The sequence below is a fragment of the Numenius arquata genome, chromosome 19 (genome assembly GCF_964106895.1).
Source record: "Numenius arquata chromosome 19, bNumArq3.hap1.1, whole genome shotgun sequence".
NCBI lineage: Eukaryota > Metazoa > Chordata > Aves > Charadriiformes > Scolopacidae > Numenius > Numenius arquata.
This window is the reverse complement of record NC_133594.1, coordinates 8,134,469-8,155,081: the sequence shown is the minus strand read 5'-3', so window position 1 is coordinate 8,155,081 and position 20,613 is coordinate 8,134,469. Positions and strand designations below refer to the sequence as shown.

The following is a 20,613-nucleotide window of genomic DNA, read 5'->3' as shown; positions in this document are numbered from 1 at the left end:
CTCTTTAGAGCTGATTTCAGTTCCTTAACCTCGTGCAACAGGCGCCACGGGCAAGAGTTTGAACTCTCAGATGCTTTGATTTTACTGCAAACATTAAAAAAACAAGACTGGGATGGATTTTTCTCTGAATAGGAGGTGATTGCACTCCCTGACGCTGCCCAGGAGGAGGTCGGAGGAGGGGGTGGCCACAATCTTGTCCGTTTGTCCTGGGAATAAACGAGGGAGTTGGTAAAGGGGAAGAGGTGCGAGGAGCACGTGCCTCCCTGCTTGGCCAGGGATCTGCCACGTTCCTGCAAAGATAATGTTTTCCTTCAAAAAAGCCTTTCTGCTCCCCAGTGCTCTGACCTGAGACTTTTCCTTAATCCCAAGGTGGCCAGGAGGGCAGGTTTTGGTGCCACCCTGCCCTGGATGCCACCTACCCCAGGGCAGCGAGGGCTGGTGCCTGGCTGGGACGAGCATGGGCTCTCCTGCAGCACCGCCGTCCTCTCCCTGCTCCTCCCGACTGTCTTCCCTTTAGAGCTCAACAGTAAAAAAAGCAATTTTTTTTAATTTTTTTTTTCACATTTAGGTATTTAATGGAGTAATTTTTCCTGTCAAAAGGTTTGTCTCCCCACCCCCCGCCCCATTTTCCTCCCCGTCACCCCTCTCCCTTTCAAAACCCCATCACAGAGGTATCATTTGTTCCCGGCCATTGGCATCTGGTGGCGTCAAGGAGAATAATCCCCAGTGTGGGGGAGTGGGAGGAGGAGCACGGCAGGGAGCCGCAGTCCCTGCAGCGGGGAGGCGAGCACCGGGTGGGCGTCACAGCATCCCTCCCTCCATCCCTCCATCCCTCCATCCCCGCCGAGGGTGCCGGCGTGGGAGAGCGCCCACGGAGCCTCCCCGAGATAGACGGGACCACGGGGCACTGGGAAGGCTTGTACGCTGCTCCCACGCAGGTCTTTGCTCTGTGCCTCAGTTTCCCTGCGGGAAAACAGGCTTCTTCCCTCCCTCCCCGGGGCCGCGCTGGGTTCGGCACAATAGCAAACCTCCACGTTATTATTCTGGGGGCGGAAAGCAGCATTACTCAGAGCTGGGATTGCTAATAACTCACTAAATATAGCGCTTTCCAGCTCCAGAGTACTTTCTGAACTCACTTGTGAGCCCTAACCTCCTCCAGAGACAGGGACCAGGGCACTGGCCAGCATCACTGTGCAGGCAGGGATGCCGGGGGAGCAACAGGATGTTCCCTGTGGATGCTCCTGCCCGGAGGCGCTTTCCGTTGTGATGGAAGGAGTGGGCACCGGGTCAGTCCCTCCTGAGCGGGCCCAGGTTGAGGGGGACAGGGGTAGCAGGCCGAGGCCCTGGGGCAGATGGGCAGTGAGGGATGGGTTCCCGCAGCCTCTCGGTGATGGTGGGAAGCGGCTGCTTCTCCCACTCGCCCTGCAAGAGAGATCGGCACCATGAGACCAAGTCAGGGTTTCAGGTACTTGGAGACTCTGTGTTCCTCCCTACTTGAAAAAATGAAACGGTCTTTTATATTTGAAGTGTTTTTAGCCCAAACCAGGATGTTTTCTTATGAGACGTTAGTAATTATTTGTGTTGCAGAAGCACCTACGCATCCCCTTAGCGGCACAGACGTCTGCAGTGCACCACGTTGCACAAACCCACCACAGATAGGGAGTTTCCACCCCAAAAAGTGTTACCCACCGCATCAGATGGAGACAACTCCAACCAGGCAGTCCCACCGACCCACCGCGCTCTCATCCCAGCCCTGAAAAAAGCTCTCTACCAGGTATTGGCAGGAAGGTTGGTTGGAGGCGACATTTGCATCGTGCCAGCATGGATTTCATCTGAAGCTGCTGCCAAACGGGAGGGAGGCAGGAACCGGGATGAGGTGCCATGGGGAAGGGCTGTCACAGCCATCAGGGCTCAAGGTGACCACAACCAGGATAAAACCCCCAGCTCCCTGCACGCCTGGGGACACCTTGTCTTGAGGATGCTCTTTGCAAGGAGCAACTCACTGGGTTCAGCCGGTGCTGAGGGCTGAGCCCGCGGGGCAGAATCTAGCTCAGATGTGACTTGTTGGTCCGGGTTAGTGGCTGGGTGAGATGCAGGCAGGGGCTGGGGTGGGGGAAGCTCAATTTGGGCTGAGATGTGGTTCGGTGACGCTCCAGTTTGGCTGCCGGCTGGGCGCTCATGCGGAAACGTCAGCGAGAGGCTGAGCCGCAGCGTGAGCGGGAGGAGGGAGGTCTGGAGAGGAGAGGTAGAGCCGTGAGTCATCGGCAAGAAGATGAAGGTTGAATTTGTGTTTTCAGATTAAATTCCTTGTCCTATGTCAAGCGAAACGGGCCAGAGCCTGCTCTGGCACCAGGAAAAGGTGGAAGGGGATGGAGGGACGACTCACACGGGGAGTGACTGGAGAGGGGACAGCATTGCAGGGGAGCACCAGCTGGAGAAATGACTGCTTTCCTGTGCCCTTATGTCTTAAGAGAGCAGTTAAGCATGCTTAGGCTGCCTCAGCCCATCTGCTGCAGTGTCCTCCTGCCCTGCTGACAAGTCCCAAACCCTCGCCAGCACCCTGCTTTTGGGGTAGATCAAAGGCATTTGGAGTGTCTCGATAGTTGTTGTTTTCCATGCTTTTGAGTGGAAATCTGAACGTAGAGAGTTCACTGCGAGCCCTTGCAGGTGCAGGGGTCTGGGGGACGGTGACATCCCCGTGGCCGCTCTCATAATTAACAGCACTCAATCCTTCCAGTAAGCTCGTCAGGTTTGGGATCACTGAACTGCAAAAACACTTGCTTAATTAGAAGCTGGTGCTTTTCTCTTGGCAGAAACCGTGTGGAATAAATGAGATGTCTTAAAATCGGGCTCGCTCTGAAAACACCAGCAGAGCAGGAGGGGCAGCTCGGCTCCTTTGCCCTCACTGCGATGCTCCTGACCCACTTTGTGCCAGCGTCGGATCTGCTCCCTTCCAGTCTCTTCCGGGCCACCCCCCAGACCTCGCTGAAATCAAGAGAGTTGCCTGGGCTGTAATTAAGAGGCTTAAATCATAATTCGGCTGCTGCACAAAACTTCTGCACCCCTTTTGTCCCTGCAGCTGGGCTCTGTGTGGCTGAGAGGTGCTGGGTCTCCAGTTCCAGGGGACTGGAAAGGCTTCTGCCCCCTCCGGAGCAGAGTTTGCTAAAGGGGTTTTACCGGGGCAGGAAGCTGATGGTTTTCCCTGCAACCAGCTTGGCATCCTCTGGCGCTGCAGTGGATAATGCTGGATCCAGAGATAACATATCCGGTGAGTTTATTACACTCCTAAACAGTGTTGGGAGCTGATGGTGATAGGGACCATCAACAGAAGTTTTAAAGCTTCATCATCGTGACCATCGTGGCTGGGCCTGTTTTTTGTTTTTTTAAAGATCTCACGGCCCTTCATCCTTCACGTTGTGCTGGATCGCCGCGTTTGGAGACTGCACAGATGATGTGCGTAATGAGCTCGCTCTGCTGGGACCTGATGTAATTTGCCAAAAATCCTAAAAACCACCTCACGTTCCTCCTCGGTTCTGGAGCTCGCCCTGCTTTAATGCTCAGCAAAAGCAGCCTCAAAATCACTTTATGCAAATGCATCCCCTAATTGAATCTGGCCGAGCATACCCACAGCAGGCTGGTGCCGTATTGTTTTAAGCACCAGGTTTGGGCTGGGCTCGGTGTCTTGGTGACACTGGGGTTCCCCAGGCAGCTCCAGGTCCCTGCCCCGAGCCCGCCGGGTGCAGCCGTGCCCTGAGCACCAGAGACCTGGCCCATCTCATCAGTGTCACCCTGTGGCTGAGCTGCTTTTTTACCTAGATCCAGGAATTTTGCTGTGAAGCTTTGGTTGTGAAGCTGGTACCTACCGGGAACCGGACAGCTGAGGATTTGTTGCAGTGCATGGAGATGGGAGCAAAGCTGTAGAGGGATTTCAGCACATCTCGGTTGAACGTGTTCCAGGGGACAGAGAAAAACTGCTGCGGGACAGAGACCTGCGGGCACGTGCAGACCTCCTCATCGTTAAACCTGGGGTGGGAGAAATGCCACAGTGAAACACAGCAACGCCATCCCCTTTCAGCTCTGGATGTGTCTAATCCCTCCCTGCCTAAAGCTCAGCCTGGAACAGCTCTGAAATCGGCGCTGGGAGCTGGGAGACCCTCGCACAGCCAGCATCTGCGGGGGAAGATCTGGGGCCAGCCAGACTGCCCGTGAGGAGGACACCCTGTGCCAGGTCAGCATCTCGCCCCTCTCACCATGGGTGAAAGAGCTGCAACCTGCTTCTCTGGCAGGGGTGCTTGGTGTCTGCCTTGGGTTATAACAAGTATTTTGCATGTAAGTCCTTGGCCATGCACTGACTCTTGTTGGGAAGTCCCTCCCTGGGAATGCTCTCCCCTCCTGGTGGTTCTCACTGCACAGCCATCCTTAAGTCACACAGAATCACCTAGGTTGGAAGGGACCTTTAAGATCATCTAGTCCCAACCCCCCTGCCCTGGGCAGGGACACCTCCCACTAAACCCATCCAGCCTGGCCTTGAACCCCTCCAGGGATGGGGCAGCCACAACTTCTCTGGGCAACCTGGGCCAGTGTCTCACCACCCTCACAGCAAAGAATTTTTCCCTAATATCTATCTAAATCTCCCTCTTTCAGTTTAAAACCATTCCCCCTCATCCTATGGCTGCACTCCATGACCAAGAGTCCCTCCCCATATCTCCTGGAGCCCCTTTAGGGACTGGAAGGGGCTCCAAGGTCTCCCCGGAGTCTTCTCTTCTCCAGGCTGAACCCCCCCAACTCTCTCAGCCTGTCCTCACAGCAGAGGGGCTCTAGCCCTCGCAACATCTTTGTGGCTTCCTCTGGACCTGCTCCAACAGGTCCATGTCCTTCTTGTGCTGAGGACTCCAAAGCCCTGGGTTTGGCTGCCAGCTCTGGGGACGGAGAGGGCAGGATTGTGTTCCAGCGTGCACCCGCGGCTCCTGAAACCCACACTGCCTTAGTGCCCCTGCACACCTACTGCCCAGCCAGGGCCCCAAACCCCACTTTTTAAACTTTTTTCCCAGTATTAGTAGCAAAGAGCTCTGCAATGGTCCCTCTCCCCCCCGCACTCCCGTGCAGGGGCTCAGTACCTGTTCACGAGGTTGAAGTATCGGTGCAAGTAGCCGGGATCCACGGCACTTTTGCAGAGCTCCAGCTGCGTCTGGGGGTAGTAGTGCACGTAGTTCACGCACATCTCCTCCAGGATGCCAAACCCACCCTGTGGCACAGACACAGACCTGCTGGCAGCCGGGTCCGGCTCTGCCCTGCCGGGGTGGGCAGCAGGGCCACAAAGGCACAAAGCTCACCCCTCTATGTGCACACACACAAATATACATATATATATATATACATACACACCCCTTCAGGTGCATGAGAAGGGCCACACTCTGCTCATCTGCCCATCCGCCCTTTATGCAAGGACAGACTTTCAGGCTAGATCGTGTGGTTTACATTAAAATGCAGATTTCCTATAATCCCTCTGCTATATTTAGCTTTGTCCCTGTTGATGGTACCTCTGACAGGCTCCTTTTTTGCTGCCTATGTAAGAAAATAACATGCACTGTCAAAAAATGCCACTTCTCTTTAATTACAATTAATCCCCGGTGGAACAGTTTGTGATGGGAATTAGAGTGACACACGCTACTTCTCAATTAGCACCTTAACATCCCCGCTGCCGACAGCAGAGCCCTTCTTTACCACCCTTTTTCTGGCTGTGATTCAGCCCCGGTTCATGCAGGTCCCCACTTTGTGGGTGTCCCCAGCCCCGGGGTGCAGCCCCAGGCAGGCAGTGAGCTCGTCCCCCGCACTCACCACGGTGGCTCGGCTCCGGTCCTCCGTGTTGTATGTGCAGGTCGTGATGAGTTCGTCACCCTGGAGGGTTCAAACACAGACACGTGTAGGTGTGAGAGTGCAGCGTTTCCCCTTTCCGATCAGTAAATTTGGGATTAGGGAGTGTGTAACGTGGCAGATGCTCCCTGTAGTGGTGCCAGCCCCGGGGGCAGCCCATTTCCCCACCAGCACCGGCCGTGGTGCAGCAGGAGCACTTGCTAAACGTGCGTCCCCTGAGGAGATTCCCAAGGGCTGTATCCCAGGGATGGTGTTTCCTCCTTTCCTCACTTTCTAAGAATTTCTGTAAGGCTGAAACACCTAAAAAATATGCACTTAGGCAGCAATTTGAATTGCCAAACCTATATCCAACTTGATGGCACAACTGCCTCCCACTCTGCGGTCGGTACCGGGGCACGTGGGGACACCCCGGAGCGCAGCCCTGGGCATGGTTTCAATGGGTGCTGAAGCTTTTTGAGCAGCCTCTTGGAGGTGTCCTCTGCTTTGCAGCCGGGTCCTTCCTCACCCGGGCAGCCCCGGGACACGCTCAGCCTCTGTTTTACCACCCACTCGCACCACATTCCCCGCCGAATCTCTTCCTCTCCTTCCATCAAGCCAGGAGGGAGGGGGCACCTCCAGTGCGTGCTCAGTTCACCCTTACCCCCCGAGGAGCCTCCCTCTGCTAGAGGAAGCCCAGCTCAATTAGATCCTTAATTTAGCTCCTGGCACGGTTCGGTTGCCCACACACCAGTTTTGTGCCATGTGAGAAGGGCCCCGGTGTCCCCAAGGCATCTGTGTGGAGGTGGCAGATATGACCTGGGGACCCCAGGGAGCGTGTCCTCCTGCAGCCCCCCCGGGAGGTCCCAGATGGTAGCGGGTGCCTGTGTGTGGGCAGGGAATGCCGGCGATGGCGGGGATGAGTAAAGGAGTCAGGGGTCTCAGGGCTGTGGCGGTCAGGAGAAGGTCTTGGCACTATTTGGAAGCCACCATGGTTTTTGGAGCCACTCACTGGAAAAACGGCAACCAGCTCCTTCAGCATGCGGATCTCCTGGGAGGGAAGGAAAGGGGCTGTGTCAGAGCAATGCCGTGGCTTTGTGTCCAGGGCAGCCCCGCGGGTGACATCCAGCCGGGCCCCCCCGCTGCCCCTGCAGACCCCTGTACCTGGAAGTGAGGGCTGTAGTGACCGTCAGCGTTGACGACCTGCCGCTCTCTCCCGTCCCGGGACAGCACTGTCACCACTTTTCGTCCTGCCAGGTGAGTGTGGAGCTGGGAGGCGAAGATGCGGATGCCGGCAGCGGGCAGAGCCTGGGGGAAGGATGGCTCAAGCCCCTTGCCCAACCCCATCCCTCTTACCTCCCATGCGTGCTAGGGACCGGCCATCCCTGACTCCCACACGGGGCTTTGGGGATTGCTGTGCCCTTGGAGCAGTGTAGAAGTGAGCTCCCTGCAGAGGGACAGATGCTCAGTCCACTGCCAAAACCAATGTATGTGCTGCCATGCCCAAAGTCATCAGGAGCAGCTGGGCCAGAGGCTGGTTGCCTCCTTGCATTCATTAGTGGTGGCACAAATGATTCCTTTTGGGTAGGCCCTACAAAAATGTCCCCTAAAACTTCCTCAAGAGCAAGGTGGGCATTTTGAAACCATGCTTGAGAGAGCTCTTGGCAAGCTCCTCGGCAGCAGAGGCCAATCTTCCCATCTCCGTGGGGGAAAGCACCGCCAGTGCACGGCCAGCTCGGCAGTAAGATTTACGGGAATGGTACCCTGGGGAGCCGGAGCAGATGGCACCCCAGGAGAGCTCCTTTGAGGGGGATTCAGTGCATCCCAACCAGCTGCTCGCTGTTTGTTGTACACGGCAGATTTTTTTCTTTCCAGCACAACCTCACGATAAGGGGTTCAGGGAGTTTAAAACTGCGAGTTGGGAGCTTGGTGACATATCACTGCTGCCTGGGACCAGGGAAAAAATGTTTACAACCTCTCTTCTCCGAGGTGAAGGTGGGGCAGAGAGGATGGGCACTCACCAGCTGGGTGCATTTGTCGGTGCAATACCCTGTGAGGATGAAAGCGTCCTCGCCCGGGGGAATGGCCATCACCGGCGTGTAGACCAAGCCCAGCTCCATGATGCCGGCGTCGTAGCGTCGCAGGGTGGCCGTGTAGTAGAGGCGGATTCCCGAGGAGTCGTGGCGACCTGGCGGGCAAGAGGACCAGGCTGCAAGTCACCGTGGGAGAAGTGACGGCTGCTGGGACAAGGTCAGGCATAAAAAATGACACTGTGCTGCAGTGGGTGTGGGGAGAGGTTGCTCCAGCCCCTCACTTGCAGCTTTCTTCATGTGTGCAGTTGTTCATGTTTTAAAATCCTAGATATTTCCACGCAAGCCTTTACTGAGCCAAACACATTCCTAGTCCCCTAGAGAGGTCACCGACCTGAGGTTGAATTGCTCCCAAGAGAGGTAAGTAGCACCTTTGGAGAGCCCAAAGCAGGAGGACAGATCATGGGGTGCTTTGGAGAACTCCCTCAGAGATATGGCTCATTGCATCTTTAACTGATACATCCAAATAACGAAGGCCATGTTGTTATTGGGAGCCTGGCAGGAGGAGAAATGCATTTGGAAAGCTTCTGGTCTCTCTTGCATTTGAGATTGCTCCATTTAACCTCCTCCCAGGAGCTGGTGGGAGCTGGAGAAGCCCCTGTGCCCATGGTGCGTCCCTGGTAGATGCTCAAATGGGCTCCCATTTGCCACCCAGCTTTGCAAGCAAAGGGAAAGGGCAGGTTCAGTAGGTCAGGAGGGGCTCGGGGTGGCCTTAAACTCCCTGTCTCTGGGCTGGAGCCCACCCAGGGATAAGAATAACAGGGGAGACACTATTGGTTAACATGCAAAAGCAAATAAATTATGAAAGACGCGAGCTCTGTATTTATAGACGAGTTTCTTCTCAAGTTGCCGAATGTGCTATGATTGATCTACAGTACATATGCTCTGGTCTCCTAAAAATATACTTGGGTAGTCAAGAAGCTACTTGTTTTTATGTTAATGAAGAAACTGGGTTGTTTGGCATCCCTTTTTTTTTTTTTTTTTTAAAATGTGTCTCCTGACAATGTTATCGAAGCAGGAGTACCAGTAAAACAACATCTAAATTCCCCCATCCCCAGCCAGGCTGGTGCTGTCTCTCTGGTGATTTCGGCTCAGCCAGGCTCCCTTCCTCCAGCATCCCTCCCCACCACTGGGCATGCATGAGGATGGGGTCCAGCCTCTGTTGAGGATGACTTCGCTGAGACCAGAAAGGCAGCAGCATGGTGAGGATTTAACCTATTCCTCCCGCTAGTGCAGATCTGGGCCATGAGGTCTCCAGAAAGTTGCAAACAGGGTTACAATTTTGGCCAAGTTTTTTTCTGTAGGACGCCCTCCCTGGAAGGGTGGCAGTCCCTGGTGTTTGCCCAGCTCTCCTGCCAGTGCCTCGCTGGGGAGGCACCGGGCATGGCCACATACCCACTCACCTTCGAACACCAGGGGGTTGTGGTAATGGATCTCAAGGCGCAAATATCTGGAGGAGCCTGGGCCACCAAAGGCAAGACCTGCTTCTTTGGGGTAGTAGAAAGCCTGGAAGGAGAGAGAGGGTGTTAGGGGAGCAGTGGGTGGCTTTCCTGGGGACAAAGCTGAAAAGGCTAAGGGATATGACTGGCATAATCCTGACCCCCACCGTGGGCTGAGGGACAGGACTTGTGCTCTTGGTTGTGCTTGGTGAGTAGGTCTTACTTCCAGAGGCTTCTGACATGCTGGCATGCACATGCAATGGCATAACCACTCAGCAGGGGCATCACACCGATTTATGGCACCGAGGAGGTGGGTTGGGGGGAGGTGGAAACAGACACGTCTTGGGGGAGCTCAAACAGGGCAGGACACAAATCCCAGCAGATACCGGGATTGGGGCAGCCCGCATGGGACAATCCCAAGATAGGATCAGGAAGGGTTGGGAGGCAGCAGAAAAGTGCCCAGGAGCAAAGCTTTCACCCAGGGTGGTGGGTCCTATCTCGTACCCACCTGTGCTCCCATGGCCCATGCGGCAAGCACGTGCCTGCAGTAGTTGAGCCGGTCTGGCTTCATCTTGGAGTCGCAGGGCCCGTTGTAATGGGGGAAGCTGTCGAACTCAGCAGCGCACTGGAAGACTTCCATGTGGTGGACCAGGGCCTCGTTGCCTGCCGTGATCACTGGCTCGTACTGCAAAGCAGCATCCAAGAAGGAGTTCACATTAAGACCATTTGCTGAGAGCCCATCTCCAAGGGTTGCTGCCTGTGCAGGCTCCACAAGAAGCCCAAGTCAGGTACGTCTGCTCTCCATTACTGAATGGGAGACAGGTTCTGCCATGTGATGGGGAGGGAAGGTTGCTCTGGGCATGGGGCACCAAGGGCCAAGAGCTCTTGGTTGGCTTTGGGACCAACCCAGAGTCCACCAGAGCCCACAGAGAAACATCTCATCCCTTCTCCAGGAACAGATGCACCTGATCAGCAGAAGATCTTGGTCTGCTTTGTGGTGACTGAGTCCTTTGCCAGTTTTTCAGGCGTAAGTGACCCTGGGGACATTACTTTTCCTAATGAGGGTCCTGGCCACGTTGTGGTAGCTCTGCCTGCAGCTATTGGGTTTTGTTTGTAGCCAACAGCTGCTCGGGGCACGAGGAGGAGGATTTGGGGTAGAAAGAGTGACTTCAAACAAGCCTGAAGAACAGGTCTGGCTAAAAGTGCCAGCTGTAGGAGTGATCTGCAGCAGCGGGAAGGTATCGGGAGTTACACACTTTTTACTTACACACAGATGATTCATTTCATACCATCTGTTGGAGAGAAAATCCTCCTTCTGAGTTTTGCTTTGCAACGCCGTCTCTCCCCTATAAATCACTAAGCCCTCGCCTTGTGTGTCAGGTTTTCCCTCTCCCCGTTGTGTGGTTTTTGACTCTGGGTGTGCCAGGTCATCTGCTGAGCCACCTCCACGCTGCCAGGGTGATGCTCTCCCAGCAGCTCGTGTTGGGTGGTCAGACTGGTGTTACTCCTGCCTTTCCCTGGCACTGGGCTGCCTGCAGGTTTCTGCTCTCCTTGGAGGGAGGTGACCCAAGTATGTGCCACACCGCTGGGCAATGCACACAAGTTGCATTTTTTTTGGAGTATGCCTTATCTTTTAGAAGCCACTTCATATCTTGGCTGACTTTGCCCTGCTCTTGCCAGCTCTGCTCCTTTGTTCCCCATGTTTATACGTTCCTCATGGCTCATTGTGTGCCATAATCCTGCCATGGTTCTGTCCTTGATGGCTACAGCTCTGCCTTCTGCAGGGGGTCAGCTCTGCAAGGGAGCTGCCCTGAGCTTGCCCTGGTACTTGCTCATTGTGCCAGGTGGAAAGTCACGACCTTGCCACCTCCTGCTGAGAAACTTCTGATTTCGGGTTCTCTAGGAGACACAAGGATGCTTGGTGAGATGGCTCTGGGAGATGTTTTGGTATCATGTTGGGGAAGATATAGGCGTCTGAAAGCCTCCTTGTGAAAGGGCAGCGAAGAGGACTTTGCAGAATGGCTGAATGTGGAAGCGATTGCTGATCTGCACCAGGGAAAGCAACTCTCTTCCCCTGCCTCTTACCATGATAATGTGATGTTTGGGGAAGTCAGCTGGGAGCTCTGTCATGTAACACCAGTAGGTTGTCTCCTGGCTGGGAATGACAATGTTGGGAGCCGTTATCTCCATGGTCTTCATGTCGCTGGGCAATTCAGGGATGGTGATGTTGGGCTTTAGCAGCTGCACCCTCTGCAGTCCCCTGTGGATGGCAGAGATGTTGATGGCGTGGAGGGAATGGACTGGTTTCTCCAGGATCCCGTAGATAAGGTGCACGGTGCCATCCTGGAGCAAGAGCAAAGTATATCAGGTGGTTTTTCATGCAGGAACGTGAACTGCATGACCTACTAGCACCAGTATTGGTGGCATGACTCCAGGAGTATGCCTGGACCCCTATCCAGATGGGAAATCACCCTGACTTCACCAGTAGCTCACTTTGCTGGTCCCAGAAAGACTGTAGATTTAGGGGGCTCTCCAGTTGGGAAAGTCTGAAAAGCTTTCCCTAGGTGGCTTCAGTTCTGTAAGGGTAACATCTCCTTTCTGCTCTTTCAGAGGCCCTCATCCCCCCCTGAGCTCCAGGCTGGGGTGGCCGTGTCACTTTAGGGCTCATCCCACCCTGCAGCCCAGCCCCAGCAATGGCCATGGGCAGCAGCCTGGGGAGGAACAGGAGAAAAATAATTTCTCCTTGAAATCCTCTCTTTCTCCCAGCCTCTGCTGGGGGATACAAAGAGAGGCTCTGCTGAAAGCCTACTGCAAGCAAGGAAGGTGCTGCTGAACCCAGTGAGCTCTGGACAGAAGATAAGGAAGAAAGGATAAGAGAATAATTTTCTCTTAAAGGATCAGAGAATAAAGACCTGCAAGTCTTTTTCCTGTTCACACACAGATTATTTTTTTTCCTCCAGGGCTCTTTGTGTTTTGGCAGATGGTAGACGTTTCTCACTGCAAGACAAGCTTTTGAAAACTAGCAACAAAAACTTAAGGATGCTCTGTGCCCACATTGGCTTTAAAATATCCTGCCCAGCAAAGGTTTTCATCTGAAATGAGCATTTTACTGATTTGCACCTGCTCCTGAGGTCCATGGCTGAGACCCCAAAGTTCTTCAACAACCCCTCTGGGAAGGTTAACCCCAAGTCCTCTCTCATGGAGGAGCGGTGAATGTAGACCCAAAAAGACTTGACCGAACCACAGATGAGCGCACCGCGGTGACTCTATTTGCTGTCCCTTTGCTCTGACTCCTACCAAACCCTCTTCTTTGCCTCCTGTTGAACAACATCAACATCCCCTTGTAACACTCCAAACAGTTGGCTCCAGACTGCAAGCCGGAGTGATGCAGGAGGGTATTTATATAGAACTAACACATGCTTAACAGCAGCGGATGATGCAAACGAGCTAAAATCTACATTTTGTAGAGGTTTATAAGAGGTTGTAAATAGATTGTGCCAAACATTACTCATATCCCAGGGCTGACACCTGTAACACACTTCTTTTCTGCCCTAGACAGTGCAAATGCCTGATGCTGTTGCCAGGACAAAACACCAGTGAGGTTCGACCATGCAGGTTGGGGTTTGACCATGCAGGTTGGGGTTTGATCATGCAGGTTGGGGTTTGGAGGCCAGCTTGGTCACTCAGGGCTGGGGAGTGCTATAGCGGGGTGAGGGCAATGCCATACCTCTATAAGGTAGTCCTTGGGGTCACAAGTGCTGAAGGCTCTTCTGAAGAGGAGGTAGAGCCCCTCAGGAGCCCTCCGAGCTCCAAGGAGCTGGTAGTCCTGCTGCGAGTCCATGTGGAGCTGCCCCTTGGCATCACTCCAGGCATCCTGTGGGAGGAAGAGCATCCCACTAAGCCAGGAGGCTCGATTGGCCCTGCTCAGCCTGAGGAGCCTATGGCAGTGACCTCCAGCTGCAGCCACAAGTCATGAGGTCCTCCTTCTGTTCACCCTCTGGTTGGTTCACCCTCCATGTCGTGGGGGTGGAGGGAGCCTGTGTTTTGGTTGCCCCACATCCCCTTCCAGCAGCCATGGGCACCTCCATGCCGGCACGGCCCCTGCCATGAAACCCGTGGTGGTGGCACATGGGTGAGCGCAGGCAGAGCTGTGAAATAGGTGACCCAGCATTAATATCTTGCAGAAAGACCTTTACAAGTTGAGATGCAACTGAGGGAAAGGATGCGGGGGGAGGAAAGCCCAGAGGGACGCGTGAAGGTCTCGCATTGGTCTGTGCTGCGTTTCGGGTGTATATGGCTGAGGGGACATTCTGAGGGGGGTGATGTGTTCTCCAAGACCCTTGCCACAAACCCGCTGCTTGCAATTTAAGACCAGACCCTTGCTGAGCTGTAGTTTCAGCCCTAGAAATCGCTACCCCTCTTCAAAATCCTTAATTTGTTGTGGCCAGATTGTTTCGGCAGCCCAGCAAGGCCTCCCAAAAACTGCTCAGTGTTGACGATGGTGACAAAGCCCCACCGAGAAGCAAAGCAGTAGGTTACTCCTGTGCTTAAGGATTTGCAGGTTTGGAGTGTAAAATCCTGCAATAATTTGGGTTTGAAAAGTGTTGTTGTCTTGATCTTTGGCAGCTCCTGTTGGTACCTTTTGTTTACTGAGAAACGGCATCTAAGAAGAACCTCGCTGTACCTACGTAAGTGGCATCGGTTCTCTTCTCTTGGGGGAAAAAAAGCAGCAGAAAAAGAATAAAGCATCTTGGAATCATTTCAGCCAGAACTATAGAGTGGTTTTTCAAGAACATATTGTCCTTAGAGGGGGAGAGTAAAATCAGCTACATGAAGCTCGCATGACATTTGTTTTTCATAGGAGTGTGGTGTGCAAATTAATCTCGTAGTACATGGGGGGTTAAGCAAATTTGGATCTTTCTAACAGCTGACATACTTATCCAGAAGAAAGGTTGCCGGGAGAGAGAAAACCAGGACTGGAGAGATTTATAGAAATCTCCTCGCAGGATGCTGTTCAGCACCAACAGAAAGAAAAAAACCCCACGTTCTGCCCGGTGTTTAATTCAGCGCTGATTGTCTTTCAGTGAGCACATGAAGGCAGATTAGAAATGATCCTTTATGGTTTTTTAACACGATGCTGTGAAATACTGTAGCATTCGGGCCACCACACATCCTGAATGGCTGGTAATTAGCAGGAAAACAGTACAGATAATAAGCTCTCCTTTTCATCCTTTCATTACACTGCAGATCACATTGCGGCTGATTGTGAAAGAATGTGTTTTATGGTTAATTTGATGTAAGCAGAGAGGTAAAATTTAACTTACTGGAAAGCCTCATACGGGGAAAAATGCGAATTGCTTTCTGCAACCAAGCACAATGGCAGTAAGGGTAAAGTAGTGGTGGTTTGGGGATAGGAACCTGCCGGGGAGCACAGGGGTAGTTACTGCAACTGCCGCCCCAGTGGAAGGACAAACCACCAAGAACCTGGACAAACAGACTGTGTAAGAAAGGAGAGCGATTTGCAGCAGCAAACAGCAAAATTAGAAATTATTTCCCTCCCCAATCTGCTATCACCAGGCGTTTACATACCACCCAGATGCGTTTGACGTTTAGTTTCTGATAGCCCCGCGCTGCTGGCAGGTTGGGTTTCCCCGTGTCCTGCTGATCCCTGCGACAGCAGCGAGGGCGACCCACGGCCAGGTTCTTGGCGGTGGCAGGAGCAGGCTTTTCTGGCTGATAACTTTTGCACTTTTCCCAAAGTCATTAACGGGAGCTGTGGTTAATTTTTCATGTGATCGAGAGCAGCGCACAAACGAACCAAGGTGTTGATGCATCCTGCATGTGAGTGTGTGTGTGTGTGAGTGTGAGCCGGTCTGTACAACCACCTGCGGAGCTCTTGGCAGCTAAGCACAGCAGGAACATCCAGGTGTTGGTTCCACTCAGCCTTGCTCTATTTATTCTTTTCTCTTTTGGGTTTAAGATCTCCAAGCCCTTTTGGACCCCTTCCACCCAGGCAGCAGAAGCGGTCCAGGATGCCCCATGCCCTGGACCAGCACCGCTCTTTCAAACAAAGAGCCAGATTCACCTGCGGGGAGGCAACCCCCAAAAAGCAGCTGTGCAAACACATGGGAAACTCACCCCAAAATAGGAATTGTGCCCATCGCTCCAGAGCACGGCCAGGTCCGCGTTCTCGAACTCCCCCCTGTCCGACATCCCGAAGAGGAGCCCGAACCGCAGGTCCCTGAGGAGGAGCTGGAAATGCACCACTTGCTCGGGGTAGCTGACGTTCCAGGAGAGCTCGAGCAGCCCCCGGGGATCCAGGGGCACCTTGTAGGGAAAATCACTCCCACGGGGTGCGGAGCCTTGCAGGGCCACCACCAAGATGACCAGGAACACCGCGATCATGGTGAAGTACATGGATGCCACTTCCCGCAGCTTGAAGCTGGGGCAGGGGCAGGGTTTGCTCCCAGAGGTCTGCATCCCGGGGAGGACAGCACCCGTGCCTGGCTTCACCCATTTATGTGCTGGCCCTCCTGGGCGAACCGGGTAAGCGATACCCTTTAATTTCATTTGGTTGTTGGGAAATTGGATTGTTGTATTGACACCCCCCCCCCACCTTCTGGCCAAACACTCGTCATTCGCTGCCTTCCCTTAATTGGCTCTAATTGCACATGGACATTGTCAATAGTAATTTAATTTGACTGGGCTGATGTTGTTCACTCTTAAATCTTCCTCAGTGGCTGGAAAGGGCTCTTTACCCGCAAGTCCTGCATGGACACGCTCTGCCCTGCCTGTGGTGCCTCTTGCCCAGCTCTGCGGGGCGAACGCACCAGGATAGCCCCAGGAGCAATCCCAGTCACAGATCCCCATGTCCCCCAGCCTGGGATCACTCATCACCAGAAAGATGGCCAGACTGGGGGGAGTCACATCCCAGGGTCAGCTGCCAGACAGACCCAGAGTGCCAGTTCTGCTCCCTGCCCACGCTCTGCTGGATGCGGGTCTGGGTACCACTATGTGCATCTCCCTTTTCTTTTTGCCCCTCTGAGTAACACGCAGGTCAGTGGCTTACAGATAAGCTGGCCCAAGTGCCCCAGGAGACCCCCCCGTCTTCCCCCAGCCCTGTTGCTGTGTGCAGCTCAGGCTGTGCCGAGGTCTGGGCTGCACCATGGGGACCCGTCCGGCTGCACGTTCCCTCCCAGGGACACCCTCCGATGGCACGAAGCCCACGGAGCCCTTTCTGTGTTTATTTATTTCTGGAGGCTGGCCTCCCCGGGGACACATTTGCATGAGATGCTGCCGAAAGCTGAGCCGAGTCAAGTGACCCGGAGTCCCCCAGTCCTTTAGTCGCTGCTGGGTTTAAAATGAACCTTTCCAAGCTGACTGCAGTGTGTTTGCTGGAGCTCCCATGGGTGCCAGAGCAGGTCCAGAAGAAGGATCCCAGGAGAGGACATGCCCTTCCCGTGTTTTGGGTGGTGGCAACGGTGCTTTCTGCTCCAGCAAGCCGTCCCCATAGCTCAGCTGGAGACAGCGTGGGAGACGGCTGTTCTCCTCCCATCTCAGCCTCCATCCGTTTTTTAACCTGTTAATAATAGTTTTACATGTAATCGTGATCACACCTCCAGGAAAATGCTGCAAGAGTTTATTTTAGTAGGATAGAGCTGGCCTGGCAGTGCTGAGCTGGGATCCTGGCATCTCATGGGGTCTTTCCTGCACACCCCAGCATTGAGGACAGCCCCACAGGCTCCCAGCAGCTGGGGACAGAAAGGGTACAAACCAGAGCAGAGTCACCCCAGCTTCTTAATGCTCAGAGAAATCAGGGAAGACAATTAGAATGAGTGGCACGTTATGAGCAGCGTGCTGTATCGTTCATGTGAGCACCTCGGAGGACTCGGGGAGCGTGAATGGACCCAGCTGCAGTGGCTGGAGGAGGCAGCCGCCGGGGACCGCAGCGGAGGAAGTGTCTTACCGCAGGGAAGTAAAAACCCCTTTTCCTATCCTCCTCCAAAACACTCCATGGGGATGTACTGCCTGTGGAGGGCACCTCAGGGACTCAATTTACTTTTCCAGGTGGAAAATTACATTTTTGGTTAGTAGCTGTTACAGGAACTGAATTCAGCCCTTCTCGGCCTCCTGCCCTGGCAGCTCTAGGCTGTTCTTCTCCCCCATCCAGCAGCACCAGGGAATGGCCCCCTCACCTCGGTGGCCCCAGGGGCTTTGCAGCATTGACATTGCCCAGATTTCATCCCTGAGAGCACCTGGGAGAAACACGAGTCCAGTGGTGCTGCCCCGGGTCTCCGGTCCCACAGCTGCTGAGGATGTGCCGGTGAATGTCCCTGTCTGCTTGCGTTTTCCTTCTGGGAATTTCTCATCGGTGCCATACAGAGCTTAGCACTGGGTGGCCACCACCCAGGAGGTGCTTCTCATTTCAGATGGGATTGCTCTGGAGTGGGACAAGAAGAGAATACTTGTGCTGCACTGATTATTTAGATAGTTATCCCATGTGGCTGAGTATCTCAGGAATAGGACAGCAAATGGGAGATGCTGCAGGCTTTGAGATTTGCTCTTGTGCTTTCTAATGATGCAGTTAGCACAAAGGATCCCCGATCACGAGCAGGGCCTTGTCTGAGCTCCCAGGCATTAAGTAATATTGACAATGTTTGAAATATTTTCCCTGAAAAGCTAAATGCCAGAGAAAATGCTGATTTCCCCCAAACAGCCATAAATGAAACCTCTTTCCTCTCCTCTCCTCTCCTCTCCTCTCCTCTCCTCTCCTCTCCTCTCCTCTCCTCTCCTCTCCTCTCCTCTCCTCTCCTCTCCTCTCCTCTCCTCTCCTCTCCTCTCCTCTCCTCTCCTCTCCTCTCCTCTCCTCTCCTCTCCTCTCCTCTCCTCTCCTCTCCTCTCCTCTCCTCTCCTCTCCTCCACCTTACCTTCACCTTCACGTGATTTATTTCTGGCCCATCCAAACCCATCACAGCATTTAAGCAAAGATGAGGATCCCCATGCAAAACCCAGCTCCTCTTGCACCCTGGTTTGGCTCCTATTGAAGGTCCTGCCTTCCTGGGCCTTCAGAGATGTTAAATATTTGCTCTTTCTTTGCTTTTGTAGCATCTGAGACTTTGGCTCCAGTTTAAGACACATTTTGTCTCTCCCCCTCCCCCTTCTCGTTTGTTTAAAGTCTGATGTATTCTCTTTAGGTTATTAACTTTTTAATGTTAATTGGAATTATAATGAACCGCCTCAAGCTCTTTGATTCATACACACTGCCTTGCTGTAGTCTCGGAGTTTGTGGCCTTGTTTTATTAATGCTGGCATCACGTGACAAGTGATGCTCTCAGATGTCTTCTGTGCGGAGTCCCCTCCGGTCCCCTCTGGGTCTTGGGTTTCACTCGTGGTCCTTGCAGCAATGTCATGGGGGCAGATCCACATTTCCCAGCCCTGTGTAATGCGAGGAAATAGATTCAGCTCAGTGCCCGGCTGTTTTAATGAATCATCAATGTGTGCATCTCTACGCTAAATTCGATGAGGTTTTTCTGTCCTAAAACACAACCATTACCCAGGAACGCGGCAATTGATCCAGAGCGTCTCTCCTTGTCGGGTCACCTGCTGGTTAGAGGTTTTGTTTTCTCATTCAGCTTTGTCAAGCAAAAGGCCAAAGCAGAGAGAAAACCGGAGAGCTGAGCCCTCCCAGACAAGCGCATCCTTCAGCCCCATCCTGTGCCCCGTGGGAGCAGTGACTCGGATGCGCAGCCCAGCCCCACAGCAGCCCTCCCGCTGCGGCTGGCAGCTTTAAAAACACATGTCCGGATAGTTTAATGTGTGGGAAGTCATTAGAGCTGCCTGGGGAGGCTCCCACAGTGACAGCTCTTGGAGCCACACTCGCTGGAGATGCAAACTGAACCCCTGGGGTGCCCTGGGCTGGGTCTGCACCTCCACAGCTCAACCCATCTGTGGCCCCGCTCATCTTCCTGAAGGAGCAGGCAGCATCCTCCTTTTTCCCTGAGGTTCCTCGGCTCGTTCCTGGACGCACCGTGCTCTGAGATCCTTGTCTGCAGGCATCAGATGGATGTTCCTGGTCCTCCAGCCCTGGCTGCTTGGGTAGACGTCTGGTTGTGTTACAAAAACCCCTGAGAACAGATTTTTTTTTTTGCCTTGCCCCATTTCTAACCTCCCCCAAGCACAGATTCACCCACTTCTCCTCCTCTCTCGGCTTTGTTTCTTCATCATAAGGGGAAAGAAGCCGAGCTGCTAGCATGGCAGGAAGGCAAATGATCCTCACTGGGGGGCAGGAGGGGGTCCTTAGCTAATGAGTTCTGCCTCCATCTATTAGAGATGAAACCCCAGGTTGCTGGCACATGCAAGTGGAGCTCCTGAGCTTTCCTCTACAGGAGGAATTTGCAACGGAACAGCATAACATGGGCAGGTCAGCTTGAAAACAGCTGAACTTTACAGATAAGCAATGAGAATTTATTTAAAGAGAAAAAAATTATGTATATCTCTCTCTCCCCCCTTCACTTTCTCCCCAGTCGTTGCTCTAAATCCAGGTGAAGAGCAAGGATCCAGCTCTCCACTCGTTGCACCGGGTGTTTATTTTAAGACTTCAATGAGGTGTAGAAATGCCAGTTTCCTGACTCAGAAACTCCGACTGCTTGGGGCTGGCGCAGAGCGGCTTCCCGTGGGCTGGCTGCCGGGAGGTGCACCGGGAGGGCTGCGGGACGGGACCCATGGGTTCATCTCCTTTCTTTGAAGGCAGAGCAGCAGCAGTAGCTTTCTGCCCACCTGCAAGCTCTTGCTGGAACTAATGCCGGGATAATCGGGCCAGTGCTAGCACAGAGCATCCTGTGCTGGAGACAAGGCTCAGGTCTCCCCGCACCCCCCCCTGCCCTGCTCCAGGCAGATCCTGCCAATCCTCTCCAGCAGAGAAGAGCTCAGGGTGCAGTAACGCACAGGGAATACCTGGAGCACGCTGTGAGCCCCGGAGAAGGGCTATTTTTAATGGACAGTGCTCAGATGTGTCCCCTAGGTCCCAGCTTGGCTGCGCTGGATGCCGTACAAACCCTGGTAGCAGCATTAACCCCCCACCGGGTATTGCTGGCCCCATCCTCTGCAGAGCCACACGTCCAAACCCTCCTGGCGATGTGCTAAAACTACCGTGGCCTTTCGTTGCCACTGACGACCTCAGATGCAAAGCCAGTCCTAAAGGCAGCTGAGCTGTGGTTTCCAGAGTCCTGGAAGCA

The 20,613-nt window shown here is 53.8% G+C and overlaps 1 protein-coding gene across 1 annotated transcript; it reads right to left on the bottom strand.

Moving 5' to 3' along the window:
* Positions 1–1,287: 1,287 nt before the first annotated feature.
* Positions 1,288–20,166, bottom strand: DBH (dopamine beta-hydroxylase). The gene is made up of 13 exons (XM_074161394.1): positions 20,148–20,166; positions 15,518–15,837; positions 13,107–13,253; positions 11,465–11,722; positions 9,888–10,064; positions 9,344–9,446; positions 7,872–8,038; positions 7,015–7,158; positions 6,863–6,901; positions 5,839–5,898; positions 5,118–5,245; positions 3,864–4,023; positions 1,288–1,422 (listed from the first exon to the last, which is right to left on the bottom strand). Exons 2-13 carry the CDS (start codon positions 15,794–15,796, stop codon positions 1,288–1,290), a joined length of 1,797 nt encoding a protein of 598 aa, XP_074017495.1. The 5' UTR covers positions 15,797–15,837; positions 20,148–20,166.
* Positions 20,167–20,613: the final 447 nt, after the last annotated feature.

Bases quoted from the DNA above. Each gene is read 5' to 3' on its own strand.
- DBH (XM_074161394.1), bottom strand. From the start codon at position 15,796: ATGTACTTCACCATGATCGCGGTGTTCCTGGTCATCTTGGTGGTGGCC. The intron at 10,065-11,464 runs GTAAGAGGCAGG...GCTGCTTTGCAG, and splicing joins CCAAACATCACATTATCATG to TACGAGCCAGTGATCACGGC. The intron at 5,899-6,862 runs GTGAGTGGCTCC...TGAACCCTCCAG, and splicing joins AGCTGGTTGCCGTTTTTCCA to GGTGACGAACTCATCACGAC.